This window comes from Fusarium vanettenii, assembly GCF_000151355.1.
Source record: "Fusarium vanettenii 77-13-4 chromosome 10 genomic scaffold NECHAsca_14_chr10_3_0, whole genome shotgun sequence".
Lineage (NCBI taxonomy): Eukaryota > Fungi > Ascomycota > Sordariomycetes > Hypocreales > Nectriaceae > Fusarium > Fusarium vanettenii.
The window spans coordinates 592,040-616,423 of record NW_003315871.1 but is presented as its reverse complement, the minus strand read 5'-3'; the positions used below and the strand labels follow the sequence as shown (position 1 = coordinate 616,423).

At 51.2% G+C, this 24,384-nt stretch overlaps 8 protein-coding genes across 8 annotated transcripts; 4 read left to right on the top strand and 4 right to left on the bottom strand.

Moving 5' to 3' along the window:
* Positions 1-402: 402 nt before the first annotated feature.
* Positions 403-2,636, bottom strand: NECHADRAFT_96923 (uncharacterized protein; the record flags this gene model as incomplete). The annotated part of the gene is made up of 2 exons (XM_003047586.1): positions 403-2,207; positions 2,258-2,636. 2 exons carry the CDS (start codon positions 2,634-2,636, stop codon positions 403-405), a joined length of 2,184 nt encoding a protein of 727 aa, XP_003047632.1.
* Positions 2,637-7,552: 4,916 nt separating this feature from the next.
* Positions 7,553-8,703, bottom strand: NECHADRAFT_50742 (uncharacterized protein; the record flags this gene model as incomplete). The annotated part of the gene is made up of 2 exons (XM_003047585.1): positions 7,553-8,160; positions 8,214-8,703. Coding segments are annotated over 2 exons (1,098 nt in total), but the record flags the coding sequence as incomplete, so codon positions are not given.
* Positions 8,704-9,296: 593 nt separating this feature from the next.
* On the top strand, positions 9,297-10,820 carry NECHADRAFT_50656 (uncharacterized protein; the record flags this gene model as incomplete). Its single annotated transcript, XM_003047758.1, has 2 exons — positions 9,297-9,521; positions 9,576-10,820. 2 exons carry the CDS (start codon positions 9,297-9,299, stop codon positions 10,818-10,820), a joined length of 1,470 nt encoding a protein of 489 aa, XP_003047804.1.
* A 290-nt stretch (positions 10,821-11,110) lies between these two features.
* NECHADRAFT_85980 (uncharacterized protein) lies at positions 11,111-13,790 on the bottom strand (the record flags this gene model as incomplete). The annotated part of the gene is made up of 2 exons (XM_003047584.1): positions 11,111-11,114; positions 11,209-13,790. 2 exons carry the CDS (start codon positions 13,788-13,790, stop codon positions 11,111-11,113), a joined length of 2,586 nt encoding a protein of 861 aa, XP_003047630.1.
* A 1,862-nt stretch (positions 13,791-15,652) lies between these two features.
* Positions 15,653-17,272, top strand: NECHADRAFT_51095 (uncharacterized protein; the record flags this gene model as incomplete). The annotated part of the gene is made up of 3 exons (XM_003047757.1): positions 15,653-16,548; positions 16,600-16,952; positions 17,001-17,272. 3 exons carry the CDS (start codon positions 15,653-15,655, stop codon positions 17,270-17,272), a joined length of 1,521 nt encoding a protein of 506 aa, XP_003047803.1.
* Positions 17,273-18,340: 1,068 nt separating this feature from the next.
* On the top strand, positions 18,341-20,162 carry NECHADRAFT_72515 (uncharacterized protein; the record flags this gene model as incomplete). The annotated part of the gene is made up of 2 exons (XM_003047756.1): positions 18,341-18,832; positions 18,882-20,162. The coding sequence occupies 2 exons, from the start codon at positions 18,341-18,343 to the stop codon at positions 19,809-19,811; spliced, it is 1,422 nt and encodes a 473-aa protein (XP_003047802.1). The 3' UTR covers positions 19,812-20,162.
* Positions 20,163-20,751: 589 nt separating this feature from the next.
* Positions 20,752-22,115, top strand: NECHADRAFT_72513 (uncharacterized protein; the record flags this gene model as incomplete). The annotated part of the gene is made up of 5 exons (XM_003047755.1): positions 20,752-21,008; positions 21,069-21,097; positions 21,188-21,314; positions 21,368-21,456; positions 21,526-22,115. Exons 1-5 carry the CDS (start codon positions 20,854-20,856, stop codon positions 22,113-22,115), a joined length of 990 nt encoding a protein of 329 aa, XP_003047801.1. The 5' UTR covers positions 20,752-20,853.
* Positions 22,116-22,852: 737 nt separating this feature from the next.
* On the bottom strand, positions 22,853-23,661 carry NECHADRAFT_85976 (uncharacterized protein; the record flags this gene model as incomplete). The annotated part of the gene is made up of 3 exons (XM_003047583.1): positions 22,853-23,027; positions 23,080-23,354; positions 23,407-23,661. 3 exons carry the CDS (start codon positions 23,659-23,661, stop codon positions 22,853-22,855), a joined length of 705 nt encoding a protein of 234 aa, XP_003047629.1.
* Positions 23,662-24,384: the final 723 nt, after the last annotated feature.

Sequence of the window (24,384 nt, the reverse complement as noted above, 5' to 3'; positions counted from 1 at the left end):
GGGGAAAAGCAAAACCTCGATCACTCACAGCGTAACATCCCGAGATCTAAAAAAGCCCAAGACCAACCTGCATCACAAGCCCCTACCAATCTCATATGGCAAAAGGCCCTATTGTGGGACGGAGATCAAAATATCCGATCCCATGGCTGAGACCAAAGGAGCCTAAATCCCATTCATTGTCCAGGGACAACGGGAAATAAAAAGCAGGGTCCCCCAGATGTTTGGCCCTGTCAAGATTTGAGCATGACATCGTCCCCATTTTGGCGCCACTTGGTAAATCTTGGCTCGTGAAATGATGCTATATCAGGACCGAAAAATCTCGGGCTCAACCATTTTTCTTATTTCTATCCATATGTCCGGTGACAGCTATTTATCCCGTCTTGTGCAAACTTGTGCTACGCATCAAATCACATACAGACCTATTTCCTCTGAATCACGCTTATGCTCCCAAGCATTGGTCATATAATTCCTTATGAACCCAACCCGCTGGTACACATGCTCATACCCTCGGACCTCGTCCGGCTGGTTTTCCCGGGCCTCCGCATCCGCTTTGACCAGGACAAGGGCCGAATCGTCATCGTACGCGTTCCTCGTGGTGGGACGGCGGCAGAATCTGAGACAGTAAACCACTTTATCCGGTAGGTTACGCAACCGAGACAGGTTGTCGGGCCTTTCGAGCTCCTTCTTGATCTTGTGGCCTTGCTTCTCTAACCAGACGGTTTTGCCGCTGATGGAGAAGGTGAGGGGCATGATGCGGCCTGTGAGGAATATATAGCCCGATGTCACTGCTCCGAGGGGGTTGGTTTCGTTCTTGGGTTGGCAATCGGTACGGCTCAGGTCGACGTCCACAAAGAACGTGTCGTCGATGAAGCTCTCGACGCCCCATGTGACACCACGTTGAACACTAAGCCAGCTCCAACTAGGAGCGATGTACTCTGGTTTCTCGCTGGGTTTCTTCTCGTCGGGCTCCTCCGCAGGTTCCGCCTCGTCAGGCATCCAGCGCAAATGGTTCAGCAGATCCTTTTCCCACAGACCCGCGAGGTACTTCCCCGTCAAACCGTTACGCCACTCGTGAGCCAACCCAGCCACGGCGGGCAACCCGTCCGTTCTTTTCGTGATCTGCTTCTGAGAGTACTGCACAATCAGGTCGCGCCATAGTTCGTGATGCTGATCAAACTCTTTGTCCTCTCCCTCGAGAGGGTTAGTCAACCATGTTCGACCAGCCCTGAGACTCTTGGTCCCAGTGATGTACTTGTGTCCCGTCTTCATGATGCGACGGGCGGGTATCAACGGGTCTTCATCGTGCTTTTCCAAGGCTCCGCACTCGCACTCCATCGACGAGAGGCAGTCAAAGACAATCTCGTTCTTGGTGTAGTGGAGGACCCGCGTCGCCAACAGCCTTTCCTGGAAACACCAAGCTCGAGTCATCAAAGGATGATCCTGAACATCTGTCTGCCTCGTACCCGCGATGGGATTTGACGAGCCCTTGGCCATGTTGCGCTCCACATTCCACCCAAACACGCTGTGTTGAAGAGTCTTTCGACCGTAGACCTCCCAAGGCTTGCCATCCGGAAACGTTCCAGAAACCGTTACGTATGGATCTCTTTTAAACAGGCAACCGCCGCTGCCATCCACAGAGCCAGTCGCAGAAAGTACCAATTCTGCCCCATTGTAGATAGAAGCCATCTTGGCTGCCTCAGTTTGCCAATCGTCGTCATCATCTTGAATGATGCAAAGTGAGTCGATCCAAATGTATCGAATACCCAATTTCCTCGAGATTGTAACTGCATCCTGGAAAGTCTTGGCCATCGATTCAAACGGGATATTCCTCTTTCGCTCATCGATAGTCGCTTTCTTTGAAACCAAGTGCTGAGTCTTTCCCCAGCAGTGAGACAGCGCAATATACGGCTCGTCAATCCTCTCGGCGGGATTATCCCGTTCAAAAACGTGGATCCCGTCGTTTGACTCAGGGCCAATATCGATGACTCGTTTTGGAAGGTCTCGTGTCAGCTTGGCTTCGGCTTCAGAGCAGACGGCGTGTTCCGTCTTGCATATTTTGATCCATCTCTTGATTCTGTCGAAGGATGACTCAGACGCAGGGTCCAACTCGACGTGCCTGGCAAAGCCGCCAATCTCTGCCGGCAAGCTCCAGTCTGGTTTTTCGATAGTCATGCATGGTCCAATGGTTGGCCATGGGGATGGAGAGCCTAATCATCATGAATCAGTGACACATCCACATAAGGGTTGCTTGACTCACCTGGCAAAGTGTACAACTCGTAGGTTTCGATAACATCCCAATCTCCTCCTTGCCCATCTGAGAACATATCAAAGTCATCCGGCGGGTCTCCTCTCACGAGCTTAACCCTCATTGCATTCCCCTTACAGAAAATAATTTCCAACCAAAGCTCAGGGCTCTGAAAGTCTACAGTCCCGTTGGTGAGCTTGTTCAAAATCTCTGTGAGCAGTAAACAGGAAACACAGCCCGATGCCCTCGATTCTGGAATATCGGGGAGGTAAACTTGGATTTGCCATGAGGCATAATCTATGCGACCAGAACTTGCCCAGCTCGGAGCCTTATCAACATGCCCCTCCTTAGTTGCTTTGGCCGCGTTGGTGAAGCCGGAGTGTTCGTGCATCGAGATACCCGGGAGCGGAACAGCTGTGGTAGCTGAGCCAGCGTAAAGGTTCCAACAAGTCCGACATAGCTTTGGATCCCGTCTAATTTCGTCCTCAGTGTCCCCCAAGGGAAATGGGGGTTCGGCAAGGTTGAGTGAGGGCATTTTGATGTGGATTTAACCCCGCAGCAGCAGATCCGTGGTGTAGGGTGGCTCGAAGTGTGAGACAGTCTTGTTCTCGAGTGAGGGCATTCAAATAAACAAGACAACTTGCGGGGTCAGCATGAAAGAGGAGCAAAGGTAAGATGATCGTCTCACCGTTGTTTTCGGTTTCGGCCCCCAAAGTCATGTGATGACATGGGCTGTGAAGGCCTCTCCGCTGTTCAGCTGAAACCATGCAAAACCTTGGCTGTGTCAACTGTCATCTGAAGGGCTGCCCATGTCCCTTGCTGTATTATTTCCCTTGTGTCAAGCGATATTCGTCATTTTTTTAAGGACATGAAATTCCAATATTTAGTGCCGAGATCGAGGTGGATCACACTCACTCGAGGCCATCACCACCAGATGTCCGTCTCTGCCAAGCCTCCACGCAGCATGTTCTTCTGTCCCGGCTTCTTCCCTCCAGTTCAACAGAGAGAAGCCACCCATTCGCTATTGTTCTGCATCGCCTCGTTCATTAAAGCCATCGAATATGCCCAATTGTGGTCCTCAACAAGCCCAAAGTCCGCCCTTGTCGAGACCTGCCCTCAGTCAACGCCTTGCAAGGGCCAGAAAAACGACCAAATGGCCATCTCAGAGCCTGAACAAGGTACATGTCATCAGGTACCTAGGCTTACGCGACCAAAAGACCCTCAAGTCCTTGTGTTGGCTGCATGAATTCAGCCTCACTGATAGCGGGTGACCAAAAGGCCCCTCTTCAGGATGGTAAAAGTGCAGAAAAAAAGGCAACCAAGCCGGTCGCCTTGGCCAAAAGGCCCAATAAATGCTTGCCACGCAGAGCCTTCACTTGCTTTGGCTACAGCGCCAAGCTCATCTGGCAAATTATAAAGACTCTTATCTGGTCGAGTGTGGGATGTCCATGCTCTCCAGCAAGCACAGCGCAGACACTCAAACTAGCACACCGATTCTTACCACCTTCATCCCCTTTCTATCTCATTCATTCATTTACTCTGTTGATCTCTATTGATCTTCTTCAACATGGCAATTGACTGGAAATTGTACGAGCGAGATGTCAACCGATGGTACATTGACGAGGGCAAAACCGCCAACGAAGTCATCCAACTTCTCCATGAAAACCACAACTTGAGAGTCACGTATGTCTATTTGGTTATCTGTTGCAATAAATGGTTGGGTTTAACTTTTCACAGGACTAGACAATTTAAGTTTAAGTTCGGCGGTTGCAAGAAGATCAGTTCAAAGGAATGGAGCATCCTGATCCCCAAGCTTCGAGAACGAGAGGCCAATCACCTCAAGTCCATCGTCTATGTCTGCGGCAAGGCCATCAAACAAGAGACTGTGACGAGGTCTATGCGCCGATACTCCAAGCTTTGCAGGGGTGGCAGCCAGCCAGACACCGTCATAGGTAAGTTTCAGCCAGTTCCTCAATCTCCAATCATGAATTTTGGAATCTGACACTCAATAGATCTAGGTATTGACACTATCGGGCAACATCGTATCGAAATCCGGGCTCCATCAGAGTCAGGGGCCCAGTTACCCTGTGACATCAGTGCCGCCGAAGTTCAACACAGAAATGAAGGAGAGAATTTCTTGAACTTCCAGAGCGATGACCTGGATATCGACGAAGAGTTTGGCCCGGTCGAGATGGACGCCGAACCTTACGTCTCAGCATTTGTCGAAACCGCCGTCTACCCTTCTTCCTCCATGTTTCCTGGCAGCTTGGATCAACTTCAGGAAACATTTTCTTTCAGCGACACCCACGAAAATCAGATGCGAAGCGATGGAACGGCGCTATTCAGCTCCCAGTTGTTACCCATCTCACCCTCCATCGATCTGACCACAATGTTGCCTTTTCAACCCGCCTTTACGTCCTTCTGGGAGTCCTTAGGTACTTGGATTCTCTCGTGAAAGCCTTGGATTTTTGTTTTCTAATGATTTCTATCCAGATATATTGAGTCCTACCATGAGTGGTTTTGAGGCCGTGAATATCACCGATCTGATTGGCACCTTTGTCCCTGATCATCGTTGGCAACGATTCATACCGAAGCTCAACATCGGTACAGAGCAAACAAAAGCTCTGAAACCAATCATACAGCTAATCGAGGAGCTAATGACACCCATGGGATCAAACGGCTTCGGGAATCGGGCTCGACTCAACTTCTCTCCTAACCTTCTTGACGTCGTGAAAGGCCAGCCTCTTGGTCAAGCGCTGTCAGTCATCGTCTACATGATTTCCAACAATCTTCTTGATGATGAAGAGAACTTTCGCATAATCTGCTGGATATTAAAGATGGGCCATGTGCCAAACCTTTTGGTTTTCTCTCAGCTTCCTGCTGTCAGGCACCTGGCGTTTGGCTCCGCGTTTCTCAGAGCCGTTGCAAAAATCGCAGATAGACTTGTGTCCAGCAATGTGGAGACAATGTGTCTGATTGGTGACTTTGTCTCTTCAATGGAGTTCTTGAGCCTTGTGAAAAGTCACCACGAAGACATATCGGACCCCCTCGGGACGATGCTTTTTCGATTGGCAATCGAGACAGACAGTATGGAGCTTGCAAAACTTCTAGGGTCTCTTGGGACTGATGTTAGATCGGATGCCGAATTACTTGATGATCCTCATCTCATCCTGGATCTTGCTGCTGATCGGCGCAGACACTCAATGTTGCAATTCATCGTCAGTCTCGTGGCCGATATCAACCAGAGCTTTCCTGGAGGCCCAGCCCTCGAGTCGGCCATTTGGAACGGCAACCATTTCGCAGCCCAGACTCTGCTGGATGCGGGGGTCGTTTTTCCAGACCAAATCCACATACCGCCTGCCTCTCACAGATCTCCAGAAATCCATGCGCTCTTAGAAAAGCACTTAGGGCACGACTCTTCAGTTGACTACCGGAAACTCATCCTTGCGGCGCAGAAGGACAACCGAGAACTTTCGCAGGCTTCTTATGGCATCATTTCGCCACATGACATGGAACAAGCCATGTGTATGGCGATCGAGTCTCTTAACTTAGCAGCAACGAGAACATTCCTGCAACGCAAGACCGACCCGAATGTTGGGATGGTAGCCCTTCTCAAACACCTCAGTTCAATGGGCATGCCCTTCGATTGGTTCCCGTCGGACGCAATTTACCTTCTAGTGCAAGCAGGGGCGCAAGTCAGTGGTGAAACGGCCCTATCAGTGCGGCGTTCCTTGGATTCATCAAACGTAGATTCTTTTCGTGGTCACGGTCGACTACTTCGCGTCCTTCTTGAGGCTGGGTACGATGAGGCTTGGGTGCATCAATACCTCCTCACTTCATGTGCAGAAGAAGGATTCATATTCGAGTGTGATGCCTGCATTGACAGCGGGACTCCAATCAATGGCTATGGATTACGAGGGCAGAGTGCTCTTAGTATCGCCGCAGGGAGGGGTCACCTTGCCCTAGTACAGCACCTCGTTAGTCGAGGAGCGGCTCCCAATCTGCCTCCAAGCAGCGACCACTCAAATGGGGAGTCGGCTCTCTACGCCGCCTTGGCCAGAGGTCACTGGGAGGTATCCGCCTATCTCATTGAGTCTGGATGCGATGTTACTACAAGGGCAACAACTTGGGGAGCCACTTTCCTCGAAGGTGTGGTTTTCGAGATTGATGGGGACGTCGACAAGAGTGAGGTGAACGTGAATACGTATTTTCGGAACCTTCTTGCTCTTGGCGCACCAGTCAATCGTCTCAACAGCACAGCCAGTTTTCTTATCCATGGGCTGCTCGACATGAATCAGCCCGACTGTCTAGAGCTGGCACTCCAGGCTGGGGCGCGTGCCGAGGATAAATTCATGGGCATGACACCAATTCAGCTGGCGGCCTTGAGAAAAGACTCGGGGGCTATTCAGCTCTTACTACAACACGGCGCAAATATCAATGGGTGTGATAGACTAGTCGGTAATAACACACCGATCTCTGAGATGCCCTTACCACATTTTGACACCCCTCATTTCAGAAAAAGCCTAGAAAACAACCTTCGCAGCCGGTCCCATTCCTCCGGTTTCTTAATGGGTGTTTTTGCAGACAACGAGCCCTACTTTCCTCACACTCCACTTCAACTTGCCTCATCTGCCTACCATTCAGATCTTGACTTTGTCAAGTTCCTGCTGAGTCAGGGGGCCGATGTCAATACTCCCGCCGCGGAATGGCACGGCCGAACTGCGCTTCAAGGCGCCATATCGGCTGAGAAGCTAAACATGGAAGTTATCGAGCTACTTCTCCGTCAAGATGCAAATGTGAATGCGCCCCCAGCCCAAGTCGGTGGTGTTACCGCTTTACAAGGTGCTGCGATTCGGGGCGACATACAACTCGTGAGTCTGCTACTTGAGAAAGGAGCCGACATCAATGCCCCAGGAGCGCCTGACGAGGGCCGCACAGCACTGGAGGGGGCAGCTGAGCATGGCAGGATGGAGATGCTACGATTCCTCCTCAGCAAAGGAGCGATGCCAGACTTTATAACAGGGTACTCGACAGCTATCGAGCTGGCTGAGGAGGAGATGCATGTTGGCATCGCAAAGTTTTTGGGAGAAGAACAGCGTAAACTTCATGGGGTGGGGTGGGGTCTTGGACCTCTACAGTTTGATTTGGTGTCTTTAGTTGGATGAAGCCCGGAGTAAGGTTGTCAAGGTTGGTGGTACTCCTATGATTCGGGACATCGGGAAGGATTAGCTATGGTTTCGCAATAGTTAGGCTGAAGATGTGTAGAGGCGCACAGTAGCAATCATGACCAATCGTTTTTATGTCTTCTCAACTGGAGCTACCTCTCTGTTCAGATGAGGGTGTGTAGCTTTTCGTTACATATATCGAGGGCATTCCTCGCTCATCCCTACTGGACAAGATGATGTCCTCGCTACCATCAGATGACAGCCTTGTACCCCTGATCTCTTTCCCACTGACTGTCCAGTCAGCAGCACCCTCCTCTTCCACGTCGGTTCTACCACGTTGACCAGATCCTCCGAAAGTCACTAATTCGTGTGTTCCCTTCTTGCCCCGACTTCCATTATAGTAGGCAGCGTTATCGGCCGTGGAACGGAACCGGAACCATCGTGAGCGGCTGAAGAGGGGCTTTATACCAGGGATGCTGACTGCGACAGCAGCGACGAAGGTCTCGCGTGAGGTCCAGCCTGAAGCGACAGGAAGCAGTGTGATTGACTTGAGAGAGTAGTATGAGCGGAGGATGGTGGCGATGATGACGAAGATGCCTGAGCAGAGGAGCGAAGCGAGGAGGAGACGGCGCCATAGAGGGATTCGGGCTTTGAAGATTATGGGGACGGGAACGGCGATGATAGCGAGGTCGGAACTGGCGTTGAAAAAACTGACGAGGTAATAATTGAGATTTCGTAGTGCGCACGCATCTGTGGTCAAGTTAGCTAGTCAACGTGGGAGTTTGGCAATGTTGAAACCCTACCTCCAGGATACGGCACCACTTGCCACGACTTGTGAACCGGCAAACAAACGCAAATATGCGATATCGCAGCGCCCACAAAGGCAAAAGCCGTGTACCCAATCACAATCTTGAGGATCAATTCCTCCCGAGGAAGATCCTTTGCCAACCTCGCAAACATGACCAGCAGCGTCGACTTCAGGGACCAGATGTAGAGGAGATAAATCAGCCAGTCGGCAAACGTGAGCTTCTGACCGATGGCAAAGCTCGCGACCTGCTCATCCGTAAGGAGGTATACCGACTCGGGTGTCTGGCCGATGGTGCTGCCGTACTGCGTGATGAGGTGGATGAGCGCTGTGATGGCCGAGTAGGTCACCAGGGCGACGCCCATAAAGGCATCCTCGATACCAAAGTTTTCGATGCCAATGACCTTCCACCGGGCAAAGAACCGCAGGATAATCATGAAGGCGCCTGCGGCGTACTCGCCCCAGAGCTCCTTATCAACAGGCATAGCTGCAGTCGTGTGTCCAAGACAGCCACATTCGCTTGCTCTTCTCAAAATGGAGGTGCGGGATCTAGGTATAAGCCGACGGGAAGAAGCGTAACCGAGGGCGGGCTCCTTGTTAAAGATCCAAACGAAGCGGGTCGTATATCTGCCGTATGAGGAAACCGTTGAGCCGATAGGATTTCTCCCCTGTCATCTCCTGATTGCAAGACCAGGCTATAAAACAAGCGATGCTACTTCATAAACAAGGCCCTCTGTTTCCCCTGATCCAAGCTCTGGGTATTGAAAAACCACTAGGTTCCCGCACCTATGGGAACGCGACCCAACAATGGGGCCATACCCTGGTATTTTGGAAAACAACCCAGGAACCAACACAGAGTTGCATTTCGGGGTCCCACATGGTAATTTATCATTCGACATTGCGAGTCGAACCCCTCGAGCTCCGGGGACCACCAAAGGATCCCTGTCCGGGTCTCCGGGCCAGCTTCCCATATGTCTCGCCTCCCTCGCCCGTTTCTCGGGGCCCTGAAGGCTGATTTTTTCTCTTCTGCTAATAATTCTTCGTTAATATTTTCTCAAAATACGACGCAAACGAAAAAGCAATGTTTCAATGGCTGGGACTCTCGCAGAGCGCACCCACTGTGGTGCCCACAGACAAGATCATCCCCCTGCATTGGTTCGAGGATGGGGTTATGTGGAAGAAAGTTATTGTTTACACACTTTTTGTGTTTGATGATGCATTGAGCCCCGAAAAGCTCCGTGATTCCTTGGAGAGGCTTGTCGATCGCGAGGGATATAGGAAGTTGGGTGGCCGGCTCAGGAGAAACGTACGTCTTCTATCCTCCTGACTGTCATGTGTCCCTCTCACGCTCGTCATCCAGGCCCAAGGTGGAGTAGAATATCATGTTCCCGCCGAGTTTAGCTCATCTCGACCTGCGGTGGCCTTCTCGCATACCCATCACGATGTGGACGCGGGTGATCATCCTGTAGCCTCCAAGATCCCCAGGCCGCAGAACCTCACCGGCCCGGCTATCGTTGGGGACCCTGAAGACTTATCCGATCTGACTCGACCCAACGGTGCCGCTCTCTCCCTAGACGACTACCTTACAACGGACCGTCCAACACTCGGACTTCACATCACGACCTTTCGCGATAAGACATGCATGTCTCTGTACTGGCCACACGTCGCGTTCGACGCGATGGGAAAGAAAGCCATCGTTCAAGGCTGGACCTTGATGCTACAGGGCCGTGAGAATGAGATCCCAACACCAATTGGCCATGACACCGACCTCTTGGCCGACTTTGGCAAGAATCCTACTGAGCCTCATCTGCTCGCCGACCAGAGGGTGGGCAATGCAGGCCTAGCTGGCTATGCCCTTCGTAACATCATGGGCTTGGCTGGGCCCAAAGAAATTCGGATGGTCTGCATCCCCGCCGTCTTTTGGGAAAAGATGGTCGCCAACGTTCGCCATGAGTTGTCCGAGAACGCTAATGAAGGCGAGGAACCCTTTGTCACCGAGGGTGATGTCCTCGTAGCTTGGTGGACACGTCTCTGCGCTTCTCACCTAGGCAAAGACTCAACAACAACCGTCGCCGCCCAAAACTCCATGTCACTGCGCAAAGTGCTCGCCTCCGATCTCCTCTCCCCCTCCGACCGTCCCTACATCTCCATGGCCCTCGGTTTCCCAACGGTTCTCCTCCCAGCTCGAGACATCCTCACAAAGCCCCTAAGCTGGCTTGCCCTGCAATTCCGTCAAGCCATCAACAGCCAAGGCACGCGAGCACAGGTCGAAGCCTATGCAGCACTGCAGCGCGAATTCAGCGCAACACTACGCATGCCCATCTTTTTTGGCGACACTGGCATGTACAACCTGTTCTACTCCAACTGGCAAAAGGCTACACTCTTCGACTTTGACTTTGGAGCGGCTGCGATAAAATCAAGGGATGGTGTGCCACTCCGTTCATCATACATCCAGTGCGTGCAGGATCCTGCTTTCCCTGAGGGCTGGCCTATAAGCGGAAAGGATGAGAAGGGCAATTATTGGATATCGGGATTCAGGGCAAAGGGGCTGTGGGCAAAGATGGAGAGTGAGTTGGAAGCTCAAGCGAGCACTGGTAATATCTAGGACTTCGTTACACTAGGGGCCATGACCTCCAATATTATGGTTAGCATCAGTAAAATATAAAGATACAATAATTTTGTTTTCATAGCAACCGTGCGTCTCTACTTCTGTTTATTCTTCGGACTTGAAATGGCATTAACGAACCGTTCAATAAGTATCGGACAACACAGCAACAGTTGCAGTTTTACCTTCCTAACAAGCATCATTGAAGTCCCCCTCCCCCCTTGAAGAAGAATCAAAAGGAAATATCAGGTGGAAGGTGTACTTCCACTGTGAAAACAAGCGGTTCTAGCCTACCTACACAATAGTTATAGTCTCGGCCTGACAAATCTCCACCATTTCTATCTCTTCCCCTTTCCAAACACCACATTTCACGCAACTCTCCTCCAACCGAAACAAGGCCTGCAAGTTGAGTTGGTCCTTGGCGGCTAGAAGACGTGAGATCGAGCCAATTCCTGTAACCCATCCGCCACGCCATGGTTGAAGGGCGTACTCCAATGGATCAGGGACGAGTTTCTCAAACTCCCGATGTTCCTGGCGGGCTTGGAATTTCTTGACTCTAAGCCGAACACTTTTGAAATTGTTCTTGATAACCCAATCCGGCGTCCCTTTTTGCTCGTTGGGGCTGTCTTCTTCGACCTCTTCTGTTCGGCTGTTTTCCGTTTTGTCATCTCTCCAGAATCTCAACATCCCAAAGAGGTTTTTGTTGTCAACCTTGGGGGTTGTTCTCTTTTCTTCATGGTTGTCCCATACATGAACACTAGGCGGCCGCTTAAACGGCCAGAAGAACCCTTCCGTCCACTGCAATGCTTTCGAAAGCCCCTTAGTGGTCACCTCCCAAGCCTTCAACTCTTCCAGGACTTCTGTTTCTAAAGTCCTAGATCGAGAAGTTTTCCTCAACAGCAAGCGAATCAAATCTTCGGCCTTCCTGTAGTGCCCTAGCCAAGGCTCACAGAGCTGGTTGATCTTCTGAATGTCATAGCTTTCGGGGTGTTGTAGGAGTGTGCTAAAACGGTGCAGTTTCTCCCACGTGCCTAGATCCTCCCAGAAATTCTGAAAGTCAACCATTCTTTTGATGGCATATTTCCGTTGATCTCTCCACCATTTCGTGTTGTACGCTTTTTTATACGCCAACCAGCCAAATGCTCCTTCTAGTCCATAGAATGCCACTTTGCTTTTGGGTTTTAGAATATCCCCCAGAACGAATATCGCTTGGATTGCGGCGTCCTGCTGCTGCTCGCTGTAAAGTTCCCATGAGGCATCATTAAAAACTTCTCCACCGCAAAAATCCCGGTATGCCTTGGCGGCCCTGATGGCCTCGTCCATGTTCATCTGTGCGCGTAGCAGTCCAAAGTGCATATCTTCATCCCACAGCGAGCCGTACCTTATGAAATCTTCAAGAGCCTTGTAGACTTTCCAAAGGCACGCGACATCTTGCAGGCCCAGGCCGACCATGGACTCAGCAAAAGATTTCCGGCGATCTCGAACGATGACGGTGGGCAAAGGAGCAGGACGATTGAGATAACACTCTCCAAGGAGTGTGTATGTATCCTCCTGAGCTGCGTGTCTTTTCAAGTGAAGAGTCAATCCATTGGACATCCAGAAAACAACGTCTCTTTCATAGTTGAATGCCACTGGGAACTTTGCCCGGATTCCCTGGTTGAGCTCCTCGGTAGACAATTCTCTACACCCGCTCTGGACTATTCTCAGTCTATGCCCTCGAAGACACAACCCTTTCTCCCCAATGCTAGAGACCACTTCTTCGGACGAGATGCTGGAGTGAATATCCAATTCTTTGAACCCTTCAAAGGACATTTTCGTATGTTTTGGTATGCATCTTGATCGGAAATCGGGGACCCAAGACGGGAGCTGCTCGTCATCAACGGGAGGGGCGTCGTGGTCGACGTGTCGAATAACGGCTGGCAAAGCGTTGTGCTTTTTGATCAAGTGAATCGCCATGTTCGTGAAAACTTGATTCACTGATAGACCGTAGTCGACAGTGAGACCCTCCTGCTCTGCGTCGAATAACAGTCCGTAGATTCCATACACCTTATCCCTATCATTGCTCGCAGTGCTGCCCATGGCACTGAACAATAGCTCGCCCAGGGTCTCGGAGTTCCTGAAATTATTGGTCGTTGCCCGAATTCGCATCCACTCGGGGATGCAACTGTCTATGCCGGATTTCTTGAACTCTTCCAGGTGATCTCTGCTCAATGTCTGCCACGGAATGGTGGCTGTTCCCCAATGCAGTGCAGCGGACTTTGCCAGGAGAACTTCTTGTATGATCCACATTCGAGAAAAGTAGGTCTGGGTGAACAACGCCTTGACCGGTTCTGCCCCATTCCTCAGCTTCATGCTGAACTCGTTCAAGTTTTGCATCGAGTTCAGCACGTAAAAAGCTTTTGAGGCAGTCGTTTTGTCAACATTGTTGCCAAGGAAGATGTGGACCTTCTGTGCCCCCGAGAAGATTTGTCCCATCTGGCTGACCTGAACCGATCTCTCCTTGACATCATTTTGGTTGATGCAAAGTGAGTCAACCCAAATGACTCTCTTGCTGTTTGTCTTGCGAATTTTCCGAAGCACTGCGGCACAGTTCTTGGTGATCGGAAAGAGCCTGCCGCCGATGATGATGAATTCAGACTTAGTATAGTCACCATCATCTCCACCCCAACAGTAGGAGACTGCTTCATACGAGGGTAGATGGGTAATCGAGGCTCGTTCGAATGTGCCACTTAGAATCGGGGACGCGTCATTGTCCAGGTGTAGGACTCTCAAGCTGCTCCTTGGGTTTCCCATGAGAAGGTGACGTCGGGGCAGAGTAACATCCTCGATCGGCTGACCGTCTCTATCGTAGGTATCCACAGCTTGTTGTCGGAGGTCTTCGAAATTGACTAGATTGCCGCAGCTTCGGCACACCTCGAAGATGGTTATGTCCGGCCTCCTGCAGTCGCACTTCTCTTGCATGTCGCCCATCTTGAAGTGGTGCTTGAGTGTGCTTGAGGGAATGGCAGGAGAATTGAATTGAATGGCACTGGAGTGTCAGGAGTGTTGAAATTATGGGGATCGCAAGGCATAATTCTGGCTGGCTTCGATCCCCAGATCTGGCCAGGCACGGCACTTCCTCGTTCCGCCTGCTAGAATGCCTTGAGACAAGGCTCTGCTGTGAGGCAATTTCTACGCCCTAACTTTGACGTGGCACCAATCAGTCAGCCGTACAGACTCCCTGTCTCTTTCCTATCTTGGCAGCGGCCGCAAGAAGATAAATGAGGGTCAAGTTATAGATGCCTCTGTTTATTATGTTAGCAACCATGGATCTATCTGTTAAACCAACGCCTGCAATGCATCAATCATAGGGTCTCAATTGAGCTACAATTTACAATTCAAGGTTAACAAGGAGTTTTTGAGGCTGAAAAAGATAAAATACCAAAGCATCTCATACCCAGAACGCGCTGTGCCCTTGTCACGACATGCCTGAAACCCAGCCTGATTTGTTGTGGCGGCGGCTTAGCAACACACCGAACTTGTCCAGCATTCTAACCCCCTCAGTCGGCAAATCGAGCAAGCCTGGTTTGCTGCCAGGGGAAGCTGAGCCGCTTCCCCGCCCCGAATCAGGCTCATTCCTCGAAACACGCAGATGTGTCTGTCAAGCCGAATCCAAATAGATTCTTCTTAACACATACAATTCAAACAAAAAGATAGAGGAGGCCTCTAGCAGCTTAGACCCATTAGTGATGAGGCTCTGGGTGCCATGTCCCGTATTTGCGATATAGGTCCCAGCAACCTCAGCCTTAACACGTTATGTTACTCGGTTCTAGAAGGAATAAGAGATAGATCACAACCCGGCAACAGAAGCATAGTTATCAATACAACCAAGCATTATGCCCCCTCGAAGAATATCATGTGATAAATGTGTTCTTGAAAGTCGAAACATGCATGTCATTCTAGTTCAGGGAGCCGGCTTTGCCGCCCTAGAAAGCTCTGCGAGCTTTATTTCCGGGCATCGCGGCCAGGCTAGAAGATGAAGCTTAATAGACGTAAGCTTAAATCACTGGCTCACCTTGCAAGCGTACACCTTAATCCATCCTCGGACAGGCCAACCTATGGCACGCGTCTTGGGGCAGTCAATCGCATGGTTCGAGAAACCCCTTATTACGGCCTATCCTGACGGCATGAAGCCAGTTCGTTCAAGCTTGGAGTCATCTTGAAACGGGGTATTGAGAATAGATGCCCCGAGACTGCGCCACACCGCCATCCCAACTAACGGGAAGTTGAAGATAATCCGATCAGCTGCTTATTACTCTACAAGAGATGTATTGATTCGTTGCTACCACGCAGCATGGCCATTTTAGTCAAATATTGAAATAGTCTTTTGTACTTGACTCGCTTTGTGGATCAAATATTTCACATCTGCTCGATCGTTACTACGACGAGCCGGGACCAGAGTGCGTCATTCGCCATGGCCGAGCTTGATTTCGGTGACGGCGCCGCCGCAGAACTGTGGAAGTCGCCATCCCCGCAAAGAGCATCCAATGAGGGCACCACCTTGCACGCCGCCGCCCTGGCTGGGGTTTTGAAATGGAAGGAGGGAAGAACATTCTTCAGCAAGCCATCGGCATCTGTGGATGGACGCCCCGGTGTAAGTGGGCAGGCAGGTTGGAAGACGGTGAACTGGGGACACGACTTTGCAACGTTCACTATTGTTTCTTCTTCATCTTTATATCTACTCTACTTCCACATCCCCAGATCCTTCTGTCCACTCCATATTCTCTCTTTTAGCTCTTACTCTGCATCTACGGCGCTCCTCCTCCCCTCCTTGATACCCCACAGACTCGCCCATGTCTTCCAGGCCCATCCACCCAGACCTCGAGAATGCAAGCCCGCCAAGATCCTCGTCATGGCTTGCCTCCGCCTTTGGAGGAAGAAATCTCGTGATCGGCCCGCGCATCGAACCGCTCCCCAACGACAATCTACCCAAGACGATCCACGACAGCGACAGTCAGACGGCTGATCTTGTGGACACGCAGTCCGACTCTGAAGTGGGCAACACCATCCAGTACCGGACATGCTCTTGGCAAAAGACGGCCGGTCTTCTGTTCAGCGAGTACATTGTGCTCTCCATCATGAGCTTTCCTTGGTCGTACAGCCTACTCGGTCTCGTCCCTGGCTTGATCCTCACGGCCGTGATCGCCGGTGTTGTGTTATACACCAGCTTGATTCTGTGGGAGTTCTGTCTGCGACACCCCGAGGTTAGAGACATCTGCGATATTGGGCAGATACTCTTCTGGGACAAAAAATGGGCGTGGTGGTGTACAGCCGTCATGTTCACCCTTAATAACACCTTCATTCAAGCCCTCCACATCCTAGTCGGCGCCATCTACCTCAACACCATGACCGTGTCCGATCCAATCCGGGCATGTCGCACTGTCGCATTCGCAATCGTCGTCACGTCCATCAGCTGGCTAGGCTCGCTCCCACGCACGTTCGATATGATGGCCAAAATCGGCGCCATATCAACATTCTTCACCTTCATCTCCGTCATCCTGGCCACGGCATTTACGGCTGCCCAGGGCGAGCCGGCGGGATATCCTTCACTGGGGGAACCAATCATTTCCATCTGGACGCCAAAGACCACCACTCTCGTGACGGGAATGTCGGCCTTCCTGAACATCAGCTTCACATTTATGGGGCAGCTCACGCTCCCCAGCTTCATTGCGGAAATGCGCGAGCCCCGGTAAGCTTGTCACAGTCTCTCCTGTGGCCCTCCATTCTAATACCTCGGTAGAGACTTTCCCAAAGCTTTGTGGGTTTGTACGATCGCTGAGATCATCACATTCAGCGTCGTCGGCACCGTCATCTACGTCTACACCGGCAATCAATACATGGTGACCCCAGCCTTTGGTGCCCTGGAAACCGTCTACAAGAAGGTGTCGTATTCCTTCATGGTTCCGACAATAGTATTTGTTGGGTGCCTTTACGCCTCTGTCACTGGCCGATTCATCTTCTTTCGAATGTTCCAGGACTCCCGTCACCTCACCGAGCACACCTTCAAAGGCTGGTTCTGGTGGGTATTTGTTCTACTCATGACCTGGGTGTTTGCCTTTCTCATCTCTGGGATCATTCCTTTTTTCGAGTCATGTAAGCACTCCCCGTGAACCTGATACTGCCCACACTAACGCGAGCCAGTGCTGTCTGTCATGGCATCGCTATTCAACTGTTGGTTTGGCTTCATCTTCTGGGGTCTTGCCTACTTTCGCATGAGGAACGCAGATCAAAGGGTGGGCAAGGCACGAAAGTCTCTCCTTGATTACATGTCGATCGTTTTGAACGTCACCCTCATCTTGATCGGCTTCTTGTATCTCACCTTGGGTACATACGTGAGTGTGCAAGGCATCATCGATCAGTTCAAGGAAGGAAACGTGAGCGGAGTTTTCTCATGCAGGAGTAACGGTTTGTAGATGGGTGGTAGACGTGGAAGCATTATTATAGAGTATATTATAGAGTAGAGATTCTGGACATGCCAGTGGCAGTCACAGGCATTGGCCCGTCACACTTGGCGTAAATAGTCCGTGTACTTATAGGTTTCGGGTTTCCAATGGCCCTCAAGTGCACCTGAAGCCCAGACTGAAAGCCAATGTCAAAGAGAGCAATTCCACGACAAGTCACTAACGTCTCAGATGCTACAGGTCTTTTCCAAAGCGGAAAGTCAAGACGAGATACTTGGGTCCAACAGTGAAATTGATAGTATCCAACCTCAGGAAACTATCTGCTTAGATCGTTGCACAACCTTCAAAACCTCCAGGCTTGCCTAAGCAACTGTTCGTCAAATATGAAAAGCAGGGCTCATATGGGACCCAGAAGCTATCAGATATCATTTCATTTCTTTCAGGGAAAGCTAGTAACACTTATTTCGTTTTAATACGTCTTAGGCACGGTTGTTTCTGGGCTTTGACATAAGGCCCGCCGAGCTGTCCCGGACCCAACGACGGGCTTATAAACACTCAGAGACTAAAATAGAAACTCCTATTTACTTCCCGCGTCTCAGGTTGAGTAGAGGAGTCAAGCTTCAATACTGTGGCATGGTGGCTGGACTAGTAAGCTCGTATCCGGCTAGCATCAAGTTCAGCTGAACCCCCTTGAGAGAAGCAGAAACTCCCCAAGTCAGAGCACTACCATTTTTTAACCATGGTAACCCGAATACTCATGTCAAGGAGAGTAGAATACGGCGCTCTCTTTCATGACAAGTCTAAACTGACTCAAGGAAACAAACCACTTGGTCCAAAACGAGACAGATGAGTTCAATAACTCGGTGTAGATGGTAACCTGCCAAGCCTGCAAGCCGCGTCCGCAACCCTCCCCACCAATTGCTCAATTGTTACCCGACTTCGGCACGATCGACATGGGCATAAATTCTCTCCCACCCTCCTCGCTTTGACCTGTTCAATCCCTCTTCCTTTCCCATCTCTCCCATCCGAAAGTTGCCTGCAAAAACATTACCACATCTATTGAGGAATCCCCTCCCACTGATGACTCTTGCACACAATGCAGAGGAAACCTGCCTAAAAAACCAGACTGCCGTCGGCCCTACGCCGACCGAGTTCGTCCAAACCACCGTGACCGAAGAATGTCACAACAACCCCGACCATGACCCCGAAAAAGCCGGTAACCTCCGGTACGGGGCCATAGGAGACTCGGCCACCGCCGAAACGGCATCCAACGCAACCGACCTCGAATTCCCAGAGGGAGGTCTTCAGGCTTGGCTTGTCGTGTTTGGCGCCTTTTGTGCCATGCTCTCTGTTTTTGGTCTCATCAATACTGCCGCCGTCTTTGAGTCTTACTTTTCTGAGAACCAGCTGCGCGAATACTCGTCGTCTCAGATTGGTTGGATCTTTAGTCTGTACCTGTTCATCGTCTTTTTTGTCGGTATTCAGGTCGGCCCTGTGTTTGACAAGTATGGGCCGAAACTCATGGTCGCTGTGGGAGGCGTGCTCATTGGAAGCAGCCTCTTGATCCTCAGCGTCTGTGAAGGTGAGTCTTAACCTCCAATGGATGAATGCAATGTCTAAGTTTTGTCAAGAATTCTATCAGATTATTCTTTCGTACTCGGTGATGGGAGGTCTGGGAGGCGCACTCCTCAATTCGCCCGCCTACGCATCAATCGCGCACTTCTTTGATGCCAAACGCGGTTTCGCAACTGGCATCGCCATCACCGCAGGTTCAATTGGAGGCGTCGTCTTTCCGATTCTCCTGCAGAAGCTCCTCCCAAGCGTGGGCTTTGCCTGGACGACCCGCATCCTCGGGTTCATCCTGCTTGGCCTCGCTGTGCCTGCGACCACCTTCTTGCGGTCGCGTCTGCCGCCGCAGGACAAGATCACTTCTGTGTGGCCTGACCTTACCATGTTCAAGGACCTCAAGTTTACCTTGTCGGCTTTTGGTATCTTTTTTATGGAATGGGGACTCTTTGTGCCGTTGACGTACATTGTGTCCTATGCTGGAAGGGATTCAGACCACACGACTGACTCTTACACGCTTCTCTCAATCCTCAATGCGGGTTCTCTAGTTGGTCGCTTTCTGCCAGGTTTCCTCGCAGATAAACTTGGCCGGTTCAACGTGATTGTCATCACGATTGTTCTGTGCAGCATCTCTGTATTCGGATTGTGGTTACCCGCTGGAGACTCCAAGCCAATGCTGATCGCCTTCGCGGTCGTGTTTGGTTTTGCGAGCGGCAGCAACCTGGGTCTGGCGCCTGTCTGTCTCGGACAACTCTGTGACCCGAGAGACTACGGTCGCTTCGTCTCGACAGCATTCATGGTAGCCAGCTTTGGAACTCTCAGCAGTCTCCCTATTGCTGGAGCAATCCTCGAGGCCGGTAATCGCGGTGACGCAGGCTGGAAAGCTCTCATCGCGTTTGCGGGTCTGTCATATGCACTAGCCGTTGCTTGTTACCTCGCCGCGAGAGTTCTCGCAGTCGGCTGGAGCATCAAAAAGATCTTTTAAGATCAAGACAAAAGCTGCAATTCAGTCTTCGTCAATTGGCGCACAAGTTTCGAAATGTCGCGCGCAAAAAACCTCATTGACGTAAGCACGAGCAAAAAAAGCGACTCGGCCTCAATTGACCCAGCCGAATTTCGGTAGATACTCAACCGACAACAAGTGCCGTACCGAGGCATCCAAGGGACCAAGGCAGTGGTGAAGCCTCGGTTTCTTCAAGTCAAGCATGTTCCCAACATCAGGAACTTTTTCTTTCTTTCTTTCAGCCGTCTTGGGGTTTACGTGAAAGGCGGTATTTTACGGCAGGGATTTTCTTAAGATCAGGAAGATTGTAAAAACAGGCATTCTTGGTAGATCAGATCAGGTGCTCCTTTTTTTCTTCGGCAGTTTCAAATCAATGCCGCTTAAACATCTACGGGGACGGGCTCTCATTGTCCGCAATTCGATTTTTTACCTCACCGGAAGTGATTTTTCTCTGGACTTTAATCAACTTGACCACTGGACATACAAGTCCGGGCTCTCCCCCACAACGAATAAAAAAGAAAAAAACGACGCCCAATGACGCAGGCTCGTGCAGTGGTCAAGCTTCACCGAAGCACCCGTGATTAGCCGCGCTGGAGACGCTCGACGAGGGTTTCGAGGTAAGGGCAAGCGCTGCACCGGCACTCGTGAGTGGTTTACAGGTGCTGTCCCTGTGCCTCTTAAACGGCAACGGTCGGATCAAATAGTAGCCGTCTGCCGACTCTCGGCACAATTCCTCCGTGACCACCCGTAGCGTCCCGTCACCGTCACTCAAAAAGCAGGTGAACAAGGTCGGACCCTTTTGGGCTTAGGCCGTTGCGTCCCGGCCACGGGATAATCTTGATACGAAGAGCACACTCGCACTCACTCTCTCCCGAAGGGCAAAGCTCCTTAGTTTGGACCATCGACAGTTTTCCTCCCCAACAGCTCCCCCCTCCTCAAACCACCACCACCACAGGTCCTTTGCTTCTGACGTTGCACCAAGCGACGTTTCCTCTCTTCTCTCCCTATAATACACATTCCAATCATGCAGTCCTTTTCTAGAGCCACCCGCGCCTCTGCGCTGCGCAATGTCGGCCGCCGCGCCTACTCTTCGTCGCAGTACGCCAAGACCATCAACAACCTGCGCATCAACGGCGATACCAAGGTCATCTACCAGGGCTTCACCGGAAAGCAGGGAACGTGAGTTGTTTTTTCTTCCACACAATTTTTAGACCATCCAAAACTAATCGGGTGACGTAGCTTCCACGCGCAACAAGCTATCGAATACGGTACGGTTCCTCGCTACATCAATGCTACGACACATGTCATGATGCATGTGACAGGGGTGCGCTTTTGAGGCTGACTCTCGCCGTCAATAGGAACCAAGGTTGTTGGTGGAACGAACCCCAAGAAGGCTGGCACGACTCATCTCGACCTCCCCGTCTTCAAGAATGTGTCGGATGCCGTCAAGGCGACTGGCGCCACTGCGACCGCCCTCTTCGTCCCGTATGTGTATCTGGTGGGGATCAATGTCAACGAAACCTAACAAAAATTTACAGTCCTCCCGTTGCCGCCGCCGGTATCGAGGAGGCTCTCGAGGCCGAGATCCCTCTCGTCGTCTGCATCACTGAGGGTATTCCCCAGCATGGTACGTTTTCACCCAGATGACAGTTTCAATTTGGGTGGATGAGTGGTCTAACGTGGGCCCACTTCCCAGACATGGTTCGCATCACCGATATGCTCAAGTCGCAAAACAAGACCCGCCTCGTCGGCCCCAACTGCCCCGGCATTATCGCTCCCGAACAGTGCAAGATCGGTATCATGCCCGGCTTCATCCACAAGCGCGGCCGCATCGGTATCGTCTCCCGCTCCGGTACCCTGACCTACGAGGCCGTCAACCAGACCACCCAGGCCGGTCTTGGTCAGTCCCTCGTTGTTGGCATTGGTGGTGACCCCTTCAGCGGCACCAACTTCATCGACTGCCTCAAGGTCTTCACCGAGGACCCCGACACCGACGGTATCATCATGATTGGTGAGATTGGCGGTTCCGCCGAGGAGGACGCCGCCGAGTTCCTCAAGCAGGCCAACACCGTCCAGGGTGGCAAGCCCGTCGTCAGCTTCATCGCCGGTATCTCTGCTCCTCCCGGCCGACGAATGGGTCACGCCGGTGCCATCGTTTCCGGCGGCAAGGGTGGTGCCGACACCAAGATCAAGGCCCTCGAGGACGCCGGCGTCATTGTTGAGCGCTCTCCCGCTGGTCTGGGCAAGGCTCTGTACAACGAGTTTGTCCGTCGGGATCTGCTATAAAGTGGTAGCCTTGCTGTGTCTCACTGACTCTAGCCAATGGAGTCAGTTGTAAGGGGCATGTGAGAAGAGTGTGAGAGGGAGTCAAGTGAGCTTAGTAGAGCCCAGTACGGTCAGCTGAGGACTCGCTCACGGAGGGCTATCTGCATTATGTTCCATGATTTTTCGTACCTACCTGATAGAGAAGGACGGTCTGGCTGGCGCTAGATTGTGGATGGGCCCCTTGGTGTTTTCTTTTTCGCAGGCGAATGCGTGCCATACATAATCCACTGCCTGCATGCAGCGCGCCATACAATGTCAATGTCACATTTACGCTGCGAGAAATAGGTCCAATGCTGAAAAGTGTTTCTGAGCTACACATGATGATATCATGGGGTAGCCTGGTTGGGGCTAGAAGTACACGTGAGCTATCAAGGTTGGTTCGCTGCAGAACCTGTCTGGCTTGGTGCTTGGGCAGTAAGAAGACAGTCTCAAAAAGAATGCATCACAAGATGCACAAACAAATCATTCGCTGCGTGGTTTTCCTCCTCTTGCACGCGATCTAACGTACAAGTACCTTACGGTATCGATTGCAGCGCTGTCATTCAGTTCACCCAGTCTATGCCAGCAAAAAGAAGACAGAAAAAAAAAGATACAATATAACAAAAAGCAAAACCTCATTCAAACTCCCCATACCATGCAAAATATTCGTAACTATCCCGTGTTCGCTGGTTCCGTATTCGGTCATGTCGCTGAGAGCTTCATTGTTCACCCAGCAGGCGGGCCGTGATGTCTCCCATATATGCCTCCTCCAGCTCGTAATCTTGTCCATTGTTCTGGTCGATACCAAAAAACATGAAGGCTTCGGTTACGGCGTCGAGGGCGAATCCCATGTTGACGAAGCGATCGACGAGGTCCCTGTTGTATCCCATATACCTGTCTCCGGTTAATACGAGGCTTCCAAACTGCGCATGTCTTGTCCACATACCTGCTGTTGTCATTCTCATTGGTAGTAGAGGAACCCTCTTTCTTCCACTTGCTCAGATCAATATCCCGTCGCGGGGCACCGGCGTGCTTGACAGCCCACTCGTGAGCCATGAGGGCGAAGCGTTCAGGGTCCTTGAGCATCATGTTTGCCACCTCTGCGTCTTGCGGGTCTTTGGGATTCGGGAACTCGAGGAGCATTCGGAGGGAGAGCAGGGCGGTTTTGATGGTCTGGACAGGAGACCAGTTAGAGCCGAGGGTATCGAGACAAATGGCGCCCTACAGAAGCAAGAGTCAGCATTGGGTCAGCTTCCCAGTCAAAGAATCTTACCGTCTGGCTGCTGATGTTGGGATGCCAGATCTTGGTGTCGAATCGTATTATAGGAGACTTGAAGGGATACTGGTCGGGGATCTGGATGTCGACCTGGTAGGTGCCGCCTGCGTAGGGAGTGTCGGGGGGGGCGGGAAAGGTTCCCTTTAGGTGGACGAGGTTGCCATCAGTGACTGGGGTGGCAATCACGCCTGAGCTGTCATGATCGGCCTGGATGTCCTTGAGCTCCTTTATGATGCGACGCTCTCTAGCCATGGTTGTAGGTGTGTCGAGGTAGGAGAGGAGAGATGATGCTGGTGGTGATAGGTTGATGCGTGGTAGTAGGATAACGTCGGGTGTTGAGGAGGAGGAGGAGGAGGTTAAGTGGTGGTGGTGCCTCTGCAGCTGCAGATGGAAGGCTCTGGTGCTTGCTGTGCTGTGCTATGCTCGTGTGTGGTCGAAGAAGGTGCCCCAGGCTTTGTTCTTTCCCTGGTAATGAGGGGTCTGCCTTGTGGCGTGTGTGGCTGTGAGTGCTCGCGACGTCACTCCACTAAGCAACCACTAAGGATTACATTGCTCTAGCGCTTGCAGGGATGTCCTTAGTAAAGAGTCAATGATGAAGCAGTTGACTACACCTCAAAGCAGTTTCTTTGGTGTTGAGTTTTGTCATTCAAGAGAATAAAATATTAAGGCGAGCTCATAACTTATTCTTTTATTATGTACGTATTACATGTTCACTTCAAAGTTGTCCACAGCCAGGTGTGTCACAAACAACTACCGGGTAGGCATTATCCCTGAGTAAAGTGATCCTCGTCTCATCTTGGTAGTTAATACAGACAGAGCACAGAAGCAAAGAAAACAGTTTAAGAGTGAGTTTAGGTAGGGAAGGGACAAGTATTACTTTCCCAAGACTGGCAATACTACAATACAGTTCCCATTCAATCACTAAAAGACCGGTCCATCAAGGTACAGAAACAGAAATCTAGGTTGAAAGACCCC